This window comes from Polypterus senegalus, chromosome 2 (genome assembly GCF_016835505.1).
Source record: "Polypterus senegalus isolate Bchr_013 chromosome 2, ASM1683550v1, whole genome shotgun sequence".
In the NCBI taxonomy this organism is placed as follows: Eukaryota; Metazoa; Chordata; class Cladistia; order Polypteriformes; family Polypteridae; genus Polypterus; species Polypterus senegalus.
Window position 1 is genome coordinate 85,291,264 of NC_053155.1, and position 12,613 is coordinate 85,303,876.

General features: G+C 37.9%; 1 protein-coding gene across 1 annotated transcript in view; it reads right to left on the reverse strand.

Moving 5' to 3' along the window:
- igsf11 (immunoglobulin superfamily member 11) overlaps window positions 1–12,613 on the reverse strand; it is a 329,356-nt gene that overhangs the window by 10,723 nt on the left and 306,020 nt on the right. The window contains exons 4-6 of the mRNA XM_039744088.1: window positions 8,856–9,011; window positions 8,364–8,486; window positions 3,364–3,511 (exon numbers count right to left, since the gene is read on the reverse strand). Of these exons, the coding sequence (XP_039600022.1) occupies window positions 3,364–3,511; window positions 8,364–8,486; window positions 8,856–9,011 (427 nt within the window). The remainder of the gene's footprint in view (window positions 1–3,363; window positions 3,512–8,363; window positions 8,487–8,855; window positions 9,012–12,613) is intronic.

A 12,613-nucleotide genomic window follows, 5' to 3' on the forward strand; every position in this document is an offset into this window, starting at 1 on the left:
GAACCTATTTTATTGACCTTAAGGTTAGTGTTTGGGCAAGGGGAAGGCCGTCTAAAGTAGCGTCCACTTTCTGAACAAGACTTGCCTTGAGCAGTTTCTTGTGCAGAATGGAAAACTCACTTCTGAATCTGCATCTGAAAGTTTTTAAGTATCTTCGCACCTTGAGTGGACAGTCTTACATCAGCGCATCGGATTTTGGCCAGGGAGTTCTCGCCACTTCGCGAAATGGCTGGCCAAAGTAGCATATATGCTGGTCATTTCTAGTAATTCGGACTTTGGCAACAACTCACAGCCAAAATGTGAAATGGCCAGCCAATTCGGGAACTGGCAGAACTTCAGGTTTTGGCCGTAACATATAGACACATATACTAAATATATATATATATATATATATATATATATATATATATATATATATATATACAGTGATCCCTCGCTATATCACGCTTCGACTTTCACGGCTTCACTCTATTGCGATTTTTTTTCATACACGCTTACGTCGCTACGCGTGCGCTTTCTGAGAACTTTTATCTAAGCCCCACGATATAAAAGTGCTGCTTTTTCTAAGCCTTCTGACAATAAAACTATGCGCCGGAGGAAGATGCTTACTATCCAGGAGAAGGTGAAACTCTTGGATATGATCAAAGATGGCAATACCCTACAAAAGCCTCCTCACGCTTATGAAAAGACAGCGCCAGCAACTGCCTATCAAGATGTTCTTCAGCCGCGCACCACTGCCTACTCCTAGTACTCCTTCAGCAGTAGAAGACAACAACACACCTGCTAAATATACTGCACCACCTGAAGACTCTCCTACTGAGGTTGTGCCTTCATAGGTTAGTGGTTGTGTGTAAGACCTGTGTGTGTGTGTAATTAAATGTACAGTACAATAATCTACTATATAAAAGCGGTCGGGATTGTCCTTCCGTCCCGTGAGTGCAAAGCGTAGCGGTATTCCGCTTATCACAGACTTACTACTTGTGGTACGAAGCGACGCGATGTGAGCAGAGTTCTGGTGCTCCCATCGTTCCCTTGCTTTTGTGCGCGATGCGCTGGAAAAATAGACAAAATTATGTCTCTGGAAATAATTAATGTTGATGGAGTACAAATGCCTCACCGTGTAGTAAATATCAGGGGAGATGGTGCTTGCTTATTCTCATCTATAGCTTATTTAGTGCATGAAACTCCGTCTTTAGCAGTACAGATTTGGGCTGACATTGTACGACTTTGGATAGGCACTTCAGGGGATAAAAAAAACTGGTTTTTGGGAGATGTTATGAATGGGCACTTTGATGTTCTCATTCCCTACACTTACATGCCTGCTGTACACATGGAGCGCATACAAATTGTGGATAAAAGTCGGTCGCCTTAAAAGGTGAGTGAGCCTACTAATAATATGATATTTGTAATGTCTAATATGTCTTATTTACTCTTTTTTTGTCTAATATATTGGGTAATACGAGTGTAATGGTGACTAAAGGGTGTTATTTCATGTGTAGACTGTAGAGGGCTCTAATAATGTTAAAAAACATATTTAGAAGGTCGTAAACAGGTTTTCTATACTCTAACTGCGAAAATATTCGATTTATAAATAAAGAATTCTACTTCGCGAAAATTCATTTATCACGGTAGAGTCTGAAACGGATTAACCGTGATAAACGAGGGTTCATATATGTATATATATATATAATATACATAGTGCTGTATTTAGCATCTGAGGATCACCTTCCAGGCTTAGGCAATAAATCTCTGCAACAATGAGGAGGCACTGCCCCTAGCAGTATCATCTCTTATTCTCTCCACAGTGCAAGGAAGACTCCCAGTGAGTGTAACTGAACTCCTCCCACAACAACCTGAGAAGCTCTGCCTCTTCTGGTTGTGACTCTATAAAAACCAGGTGTCCCTGGAAGTTGGCATCTACTCGCATGACAGAGCTGTCTATACCAGACCCTTTTGATAGAGCAGCCCACTTGGCAATTTAAGCCGTTGAAGTGCCTGTTTTCTTCTGTTTCTTTTTCATTTTTTTTCGGTGCCTTTCATTAAATGGGGTGGTCTTGTTGGTACCTTAACTATTCTTTGAGACACCTCTACTTCAACCCTTCGCAATATATACAGTATACGCAAGAAACCTTTTGCAGAGTCACTTCAGAATATTTATTTAAACAACAGTTATTGATATTAGTAAATAAAATGTTTTTTCATATTTTTGTTGCTGTGTAGGTTGTGCATCTGGTTGTATTAAAAAAGTGCTATCATTGCAAAATTCAGTGCCATATTATGAAAATAGATTACTTGCTTTGTTATTTTCAACAGCATTGTGGTACTTTAAAAGAAAACTGCCTTTTAAAGTTTATTTTTCAATTATTCATATTGACAAAGCTATATTTTTTATTTATGCACAAGAGACCCTGGGTGCCTGTTGTATGTTTCCTTCCCGGCAGCAACTCAGTCTGTCTATGCTGTGTTAGCGCTCCTCCCTGTTACCTTTTCAGGGAATTCATCATTTGTGCAGAGCTTATTGCACTCTAGCAGTCACTTCTTTTCCACACAAGCATTGAAATGCATACTATAAGGGGTGCTTAGAGGCTTCCATGGCAGTCCCACAGACAGCCTTCAGCACATGGCAGTATGAAAGCACAGAGGCTTTGAGGAAGTGGTATGCCTTTGATAAACATTAAGCAGACACATCAGTCTGAATCTAAGTGAAAGATGGCCTTAGTGAACATAGTATGCTTGGGGCAGGTGACCTAGCAATAAAACAGGATGCCAGGCTCCACTGCCTAAAAGAAGAATTCAGCCAAGAAAGTGATACCAAAGGTGGCAACACCTTCAGACCACTAGAAAGCATGAAGTTCCAAAAGGGAACATACGGTATGGGGCCATGCTGCACTTTCTATGTAACAGTGGGGCACTGCCTTGAAGGCCTATCCTGGTAAAGGAAACTGAAGACTCGGTGGTACAAGGACATCAGCTTGACAGAACAAGGGTATCTATAAAAGTATTTTGATACCAATGCTGTATTTGTAAAGATTTCACAGAGTTATGGTTCTTGGAAATGGGCCCCACTTGATTTAAGGTTTCATTTGCAATTTTACCAAACTCTGAGCCACTGGTTTTCTTGACCAAAATATTTATAGGTACAAGTTCTGAACAAAAGAACACCTTCTGAAGACTAGGACCTAATTAACTGTTAATAGGACAGAATTCAAGAACCTTTCTTTAGCATCCATAGCAAATGTGAGAAATGAAATATCGTCTTTTCTGTTTTACCATTTCTAAGCCTATAAATCAAATACACTTTAATAAAGGTGGGAGGATTTATGGTGTTTTACAGCAATGGATGCCACATTTTGTACAACAAACCTGATCTCATTGGGAATCTCATCTTCTTCATATTTGTTCCTGTTCTTCCAGTAGAAGACCACCACTACCACAAGAAGAACACAGATGATCACAGCAAGAACGCCAGTAGCCACCGTTCCAGCAATGATTCCCACACTCTGCTGCTGTGCTGTAAGAACAGGAATCAAACAAATACATAAGCTTGAGAAAAGGCACCAAAGATCATCTATTATATTAAAGAGCACAAAATCAGTACAAACCAAACTTTAAGATTCCTTTCCACGCATATGTGAAGCTAACATTATATATGTACATATGTCCATGGTATTGTATTTTATAGCATTGATTTTCTGTTTATGAGGTGGGCTGGTGCCCTGCTCAGGGTTTGTTTCCTGCCTTGTGCCGTGTGTTGGCTGGGATTGGCTCCAGCAGACCCCCGTGACCCTGTAGTTGGGATATAGCGGGTTGGATAATGGATGGATGGATTTTCTGTTTATATTTAACTTTACTCTGTTATCTGCTTTAACTGTGTTAACTTAACTGAAATAAACAGGTGTGAAAATGAAATGATGGTTTTATTTTAACTAGCGTACATTTGTTAGGAAGTATAGTGCTTTGAGCATGTAAATGGGAAGTTTATTGTTCCTTTTATTTTATGAACTTGCTTAGTGCAATTCAGTCATCTGTCATAATCCTTTTGATAAAATTAGATTTTGGTTCCAGCACTAGTTAGCCAATATTAAAGAATGTCAGTTCACAATGCTCTATTTTGTTACTAGAATTTTTTTTAGTTTTGATCAGAGTAGAGAGGCTTAACACAAGGAACGTATACTGACATCTTCATTTTAAAGTTACATTTTACCCAAAACATAATATTACAAAACAACATATTTACACTCACATTACCAAATTATAATCAATTTCCCGTGTAAAAGAAATAATGCAAAAATTTGCATGCAGGTTGTGAACATACACATGGACAACTCATTATGTGGGACACACATACTGTTTTAGTATTATAAATTTATTAAAACTTTTATGACTGGATAACAATATGTTTAATCGTCTTGATTATCCAACTGCCAAACAATTAGTATGTAAAGAATTCTGCTCTAGATCTATACAAGTAAAGCACTTGTGTTCCCCACAGAGAGATCTGTTAATCCATTCATTTTGTTAATGCAGTTAGTCCTGAACAGGGACTACAGAGATGTAAAAACATACAGTAAGAACGTTCGCAACAGTAGACCCATTTTGTTGGATAATAACTGCATTGTCACAAAATATCATGACTTAGTAGTTTGTTTCTAGTTTCTATGATCCATTGTGTAAAGAAGTATCTCCTAGATTTCATGTTGACAGCCCTTACCATTTATTGCAATCTCTGTCCTTGAGCATGCGAGTCATTGTTTATATGAAATTCCTTTGAATTAACTTTATTATTACATACATTTCTACAGGACATACATTAGCAAACTGGTTAACTCATTGTAGGAATTCTAGGGGAAAGAGGTGAAACAACACTTCTGGCTACAAGGCAGGAAACAACCCCATAAGGGTGCCAGTGCATAACAGGGGACACACATGCACACACTCTCATTGTCTCATACTGAGACCAATATAAATTTTCCAATCTACCTACTGCACAGGAATAAAACATAAGCATACAACAACAGAGTGACCCGACATTTGCGCGATAGACATATGAGTGCCGACAAAATAGTGCCCATTAAAACGCAGCGTCAAAATCACGCCGACAAAATCGCAAAAGTTTCATTAAATATGAATTACTAGTTTAAAGCATATATAATAATGTTTATTTTAGAAGTCAATATTATGAGGCACGGCGCGCAGATAGTCCTTAAGATCACGCCCTGCATATGTCGGAAGAATTGCAGCAGGACGTCTTGATAGTTGAGCGTATTTAGACACACGGTGATAGGAAACAACGGGCTGGCTCGTCGATTGCGTCTCAATCGACCAACGTAATTGTCCTCCCAGTAATCATAAACATTCTGGAGATTGTCGAGTCTACTCTCGCTCAGTTCATCGAAAGCGGATCCAACATCTTCCGGAGGAACGAAACTCAGTGCAATTAGCATCTTTGAATACAGTTATAACCTAGCACATAATTTTTACATAATGCGCACGTACGCATCCCAATCTCTTGGCCTCTCTCGTGACTTTGTTGTGGCAATTTTGTTGGCGCGCATTTGTCAAAAACCAGTTAGCGAATTTGTCGGCGCAAATTTGTCCGTCGCGGTTTTGTCGGCGCTCATATGTCTATCGCGCTTTTGTCGGTGAACCCAACAACAGATGAAGGATTCAGCTCTAAGAAGTGCAAGTGCCTGCCAATATCTTGAAAAATTGGATTAGGTCTCTGTTTAAGAAAAAAAGTTTGATTCTGTTAGCCCGTTAGAGTGGGGCATGCCCTTTAGTCATTGGATGCATTTGGTTGCATTTTATTTTTATTTTTAATTGTGTCTTCTATTTTTCTATTCTTCATTTTGTAAAGCACTTTGAGCTGCATTTTTTTGTATGAAAATGTGCTATATAATTAAATGTTGTTGTTGTTGTTGCTACCCTCTGCACAGTACTCCTGCAAATTATTGATCAGAACTGCCTACAGACTCCAGATGCATTCTGATCTTAGTGGCTAAATAGCTTAATGATATCTATATCTTATTGTAGATGAAAAGAAGTACTGTAAAACATATAGAAGTAGAAAATTCTGCAGAACAGGGAATACAAACGTCCAGACTTAACAAAAGAGAGATGGAAATGGAGGACAACAAAGATGTAGTGGAAACATATGAAAAAGGAACTGTGAACTTTAAGGTAATATAAGTTATAAATTGGATCCTGGGCAAAACCCATTAAACATCATTTCATGAGGGTCATGTAAGTCTGATGAACAATTTTATGTTGAATAACTTGATGATAGGGATTTTCCAGGAATTTATGACTGCTGTAAAATTTAATCTTCATTCAAGCTAGAAAAAGGAGCCAGATCTGAGCACAGGGACTAGATTGAAACCTTATTTTTGAAACAAAATAAAACAAAAAACATGAGATGATATGGGGTAAGATAAATAGAATAGATTTGTTCTGAGGATTGACTTTAGCCGCAGGTAAAATAAAAAATGTAAAGGAAGACAATGAAAATGTGGAGGAAAGATAATGGAATGAACAGGCAAATGATCACTGCATGTACAGCAGACAAGTGCAGAAAAGAAGTGGAATACCCACCAACATTTAGAGCATATTTTAAAAGACGAGTCTGTAAACACTCTTTCTGCACAAAATCCAAGCATACCTTGACTTCCCGAAAAACCTGAAGGTCATATTAGAATGTATTAGGTTAACTAATAATTCTAAACTGCCACAGTGGACGTTAGTGTTGATACAGTATATGTAAATGGACATTGCTATGGATGGGTACTAAATCACTGTCTTGTGTCCAATGTGAGCTGAGCTGGATTAAGCAAGTGAACAAATACCTGAAAGATGTTTCAAAAATCTTGCTCACCATACCAGTAAACATGTATTCTGTATCACTAAACACAAAATTCAGATCTGACTAGACCTGGTTATCCAAGTTCTTTTTACTATTATTACTCATTACAATACAACAATCAAGTATTTTTATAATTCAACACCAGCTCCACAAGGTCCAGTGATACACCAGCAGTTTTGTATAGTGTCATCTCCAGTTCTCACCAACATACAGGTCATGTACCATTGTGGTTAAAAGGCTTTGGACTTCAAACCCTGAGGTTGTGGGTTCAAATCCTGTTACTGACACTTTGTGGCCATAAGCAAGTCACTTGACCAGCCTGTGCTCCAAGTGGAAAAAAGCTAAAGAAATGTAAGCAATCATACCTCAAATGTTGCAGATCGCCTTAGATAAAGGCATCAGCCAAATACGTCATAATAAAATAACATAAAATAACAAAAAAATTCTATCTCCATCTTTACCAAGCTGGTTTAATTTGTTTCTTTCTTTAATATCAACTAGATGAAGTTCACTGTGAAGACATCAGCATAAACGGCAAAGCCAAAACTTACATTTCATGCTGCACAATTTGAACACATTACCCCCTACCACAAATCCTACTATTAAAGAAAACTGTAGATGTTCTGATTGCTTTGTTATAGGAATACTACAGGAATATTCACTAAAAAGAAACCCCGAATATTCTGTTGTAATTCCCGTTAGGATGAAGCAATAAGAAACAAAGAAATACGCTATATACCTTGACATATGTGTAATCAATTGCATTACATGCGATGCTGGAAGTGGTTTCCATTTTGTACCAGACACATTTTGATGTGGGGCTCCATGTTCCTGAACATATCTGCAAGCATCTTGGGGGGAATAGCAGCAATTTCACATTGGATGTTTTCCTTCAAATCTTCCACAGTGCGGGGCTTGTTCCAATAGACTTTTCCTTTGAACATACCACAAAGGAAGAAGTCTGGTGGTTTCAGATCCAGCGACTGTAGTGGCCAAAGCCCCTTTGAAATTACCCTGTTGCCGAAGAAGAACTCAATTTCTGTCATGCTCCTTGCCAATGTGTGGCACGTTGCTCCATCTTGCTGGAAGTAATCTTCTTTTAACTCACGATCATCCAGTTGATTCTGACATCACTTAAACGAATTGGTGACCCAATAGGTTTGCACCATGAAGAAGTGCTGCTCAATACTGTACACCACCATCTTGATGAGAAGTCAAGTGACTGAGTGAAGTGGTACGGGCGGTATGTGCCCAGAAGTTACAAATGGAGGTTAAATGTGGCAATGGCTATCTGGCGCCTACCTCATCGCTCCAATGCAGGGGCATCCCGTCTTGTTCGAAGCTCTGTATACTGAGGAGCACATTACACATTGTTTCATTCAGATTGCTTCATCCTAGCAAGTGGTACTACAGAATATCTGGGGTCTCTTTCGAGTGAATCTCCCTGTAGTAACATTAGTGACTGAGATCTAGCATCAATAAAGGATTTAGTTACAACACTCACGTGAAGCCACCTGCAGGTTTAGGAGACAAGTGCTCTTCCCAATTGCATTGGACGCTATGCACTGGTACAAACCCGATGAAGCAATGCTGATGTTCCTCAGAGTCACTGTACCAAGCATTTGATCTGTAAAAAAAGAGTTTTAACTATAACTATAAATTTCCAATGACATATTGGAATAACAGTTTTTGTTAACCTGTGAGGTGGAACAACAGGTCTACAATGGAAGTATTTAAAAGCCTGTTTGGTTTAAACATGGGAACATAAACATGTGTAGTATAAAGTAAATGACTACTAATGAGTAGCTTTAGTTGGAAGGTTAAACATATATAAAGAACAAAGGAAAGAGCATAATGTTATTTTTCTTAAGTAAAAATAATACATCAACCTAATAAAAAAATGTATTCCTTGGAACTATTACTAAAATTACAGCTATACTTTAATTACCAGCAAACATAAAGCAAAATGACCATCATGCTGACTGAAGCTGAATACCTTGTGTCGCAGTGGCTGGCAGTTTAGGGACAGCGTCCAACTTCTCCCAGGCATATGTAGGTGTTGGAATACCTTCATCAGAATTACACGTCAGCATTACGTCATTGCCGATATCTAGAGTCCCCTGAATTCTGCATGTTGGGATGGATGGCGGCACTGTATGAGACAAACAAAATAATTTTATTTTTCTGTGGCACTTGACAGCACTGCTATTTTAGCATCAGCCCATTACATGATCCAGTCCCGAGCATGAATAACATTCTGCAGCACCGTATATTGAAGATTGCCCAAGGAAGTGTGAATGGTTATTGGACTCTGGAGCATTGTTTTCCTCTTCTAGGTTTTTATTATGCTTTGCAATAATATACTTATCCTTTCATTACATATTGGCCATTGTTGAGTTTCCATTTGGATAGAGGACTACAATGATGAGGTCGAAACAATAGAATATTTTTCAGGAGACATTCTTAAATTGTCTACAGCAGTAGGAGGTGGAATTTTCAGTCAGAAACTCCCCAGACGATGATCACAAGGGCCAGAAAGCATGCAGTAGCAGCATCTTTCTCTATGCCTCTCTGTTTATTCTTTATTAGTAATCAGGATGAAATAAATGATTATGGTGAAATTGAAAAATCCAAACAGTTTACATAAAGCACTGCAGGTCAGTTTCTCACAGATACTTCAGAAGTATAAATTGTCCAGTCATGCCAAAACTTTAACAAGTACATTGAAAAATGTCTCCCTAAAAGACATAATTTACCTACAAACATATTTTATTATTAGGGAAAAAGTCTATCACTTTATACCAGAATGACTTTTGAACTTTGTGTATATCATTCTGTTAATATCATAATGACTATGTATACCCTGAATCACATAATGGGGTCAAAATGTATCAAAATAGCGCATTTATTCACGATTAACACATAAGGAAATGACCTACATAAAGAATTTTGAACCTTTGACTATCTAGTGGTGTGGCTGTTCTACATGCTCATCTCAAAAAGGATAGCATAAACACTCTCTTCTCTCCCCTCCTGTCTCTTTCTTTCTCTCAAACTTTGACTCTCCTCTTCCTTCCAATGAGCCTTGACCTCAGATCTTCTTTCTAAACTCATTGACCTTGTCTCCTGAGATGACTTTGAACTTTCCTCCCAGGGTATATCTGGCTAAACCTGAAAATACTTTTGGGGTCAGGGAAAGTCTGTAAAGACACAGTGCCCCCAACACCCTTTAACATATAAGCTTTCTGTGGTCTTTTAAAAGTCAGCTTACTTAGGCAGCTTCCATTTCTGAACCATGTGCAGCAACATGCTCCATTTTCTTTTGACCTGGAAACCACATTTGTCCACCAGAGATCAACTGGTATTCTAACTTCCTGCCAGTCTCAAGGAGTCTGTTTCTCACTTTAACTGGAGGGTCAGACAACCCTGGCGTGATTTTGAGATCTGGGAAATTTATTATACAACCACAAACAAACTCCATATAGACAGTGACCAGACTGGCGATCAAACCTAAGTACATAGAGCTGTGAGTCAACAACAACGCCTGTAATGCAATTTCATAAGCTGAGAAGTCAAATATGACTTTCTCTTTTCTTTGACACTGACACTTTTCTATTCACTTTTCTATGACACAGACAACATTTATTGTATAAAACGCAAGTAGTCTGTGAAGAATTCAACAAACCAGCATATTTCAGAATTACAGCTACCCTGGCTTGTGATTATTTTCCTTTTTTATTGTTGATTTTTTAATATTAAAAATGTTATGTTTATTTATTCATTACAAAATATTATTGTACCATCTCTTTAAATAATCGTCCATTCTTTGTACTTTGTATGTCGAGTCCTGGGAAGCGGGTCCATTCTGATGTCACTGCTGCTGGGTCCTATGTCTGCCTTTACATTTAGATTCGGCAATGTGTCATTGAGATTGTAGAGGAGTTTCATGAGTATTACTTGTCTTTGATTTATTTTTTTTGGATTCTGCATTATTTTGTTCTGCTTATTAAATGTATGCCTTTGGATTGTGTATTGAATTTGTGCATTTTGATTGTCTTTTATGGCAGTCCTTTTGCCCTGTTCTTTTTTTCTTTTTTAGTTATTTTGCTTTTCTGCAATAAATACATTATAAAGATTTTTGTGTTCTTTCTTGTAAGACATTTTTAATATATTTTGGGACTTTTGAACCCAGTTCTGAATTCTGGGCCTGAGCAGTCAAAGACTGCAGATAGTAGTTGGAGACTAGCTGCCTAAGGGTGAAGCTTCGTGGAGCATTTTGAAGCCTGTGCCATGTTTGTGTCTCTTTTATACAACACATACAGTATTGAGACAATTTAGTATTAAGGTGCTCTGCAAGCAGAATATTTACACACTTATTGACTTTTTTTTACTGCACACTTTTTATTCTTGCTCTCTTTAAATAATATCTGTGTAAAAGTAAAGGGTACATAATTTGGAAATCTACCAGAAAAATAAATCATATGTGTGAAAAGGCTTACACTGGCCAGGCATCATAAAATGAATATTTGTTGGATGTACAATTAAAATTCATGCAGGCACTTGGGGAAAAATGCCCTTAAAAGACAATAAATAGAAAGCTATGTTTGATTGAATGGGCTCTTGTAGTAGTTATTATTGTTCTAATATCCAGGCATTAGATGCATACCCAAAATGCTGGGTCCATAAGACATCCCACAGCATCACCAGGGGACTGATGTATAAATGGTGCGTACACACACACACAAAAAAAAAAATAAATAATAATAATAATAATTAATTTCATTTATATTGCGCTTTACTCACTACACAAAGCGCTACCACGTGTTGACGATGTTTGACGCCCATTTTCACACTCACATCAAGATGTTTAAAAAATAAAGTTGCTGTAATGCCACGCACATTTACTTGGCAGTCACAGACGATATGTACGCATGTTTCTGCTCAGTTTTGTAAACAGTCAGCACCCAGCATCAAAGCAGTGCTACTGTTTCTGTGTGGTTTCTTTCTTTTTTATATTCATATCCATAACGTAGGTTTTATCAAATACACCAAAATAAACTTAAAGTGTTTGTAAACAATCTGTAACAATATAATGGTGCATAGAATAGCCAATCTAATCCAATTACCATGGCTGCTTTAGTGTTATTAGAAGACATCGCAAATGGAAGAATTAGAAGAGCGCGTATTTAGAGATCATACTGTTTTTTGTCCTATGATGATGACTGGCTTCCAAGTTGATTTAGATTTCTAGGAGCTATCCTCTTGGAGCAGTGTGCTGAACTAGGACTGGCTTTACAAAGGCAGACTTTCAGCAATTGTGCTCTACCTATTTTTTTGCAAATTCTGTCCCCCCTTGGGCTTTCAATGTGAACTGACTGGCCAATCAGGTATTACTCAGTCATCACTGAGTTGTGCCATGTCAGCTGTAAGGGATGGTTTTATCCGCTTGTGATCCATATACTTATATAAGATTTCCTTACACTGTGGTGGAACAGGCAAACATCAAAGCACAATTCTCAGCAATGTTCATTTTTCCAAATGTAATCAGAACAATCAACTGGACACACTTTGCTGTAAAGGCACCTTCAGAGAATAAATTTGCTTATGTAAATAGAAAGCATTTCACTGCTATTAATTTGAAAAGTATCTGTGATGTGAAAATGCATCTCATTAATGTTGTGGACTGATATATAAGTGTCTTGATAATAACTGCAGCAGCTCGCTGCTCAAATGGTGTGAGCCCAGGAATTCCAC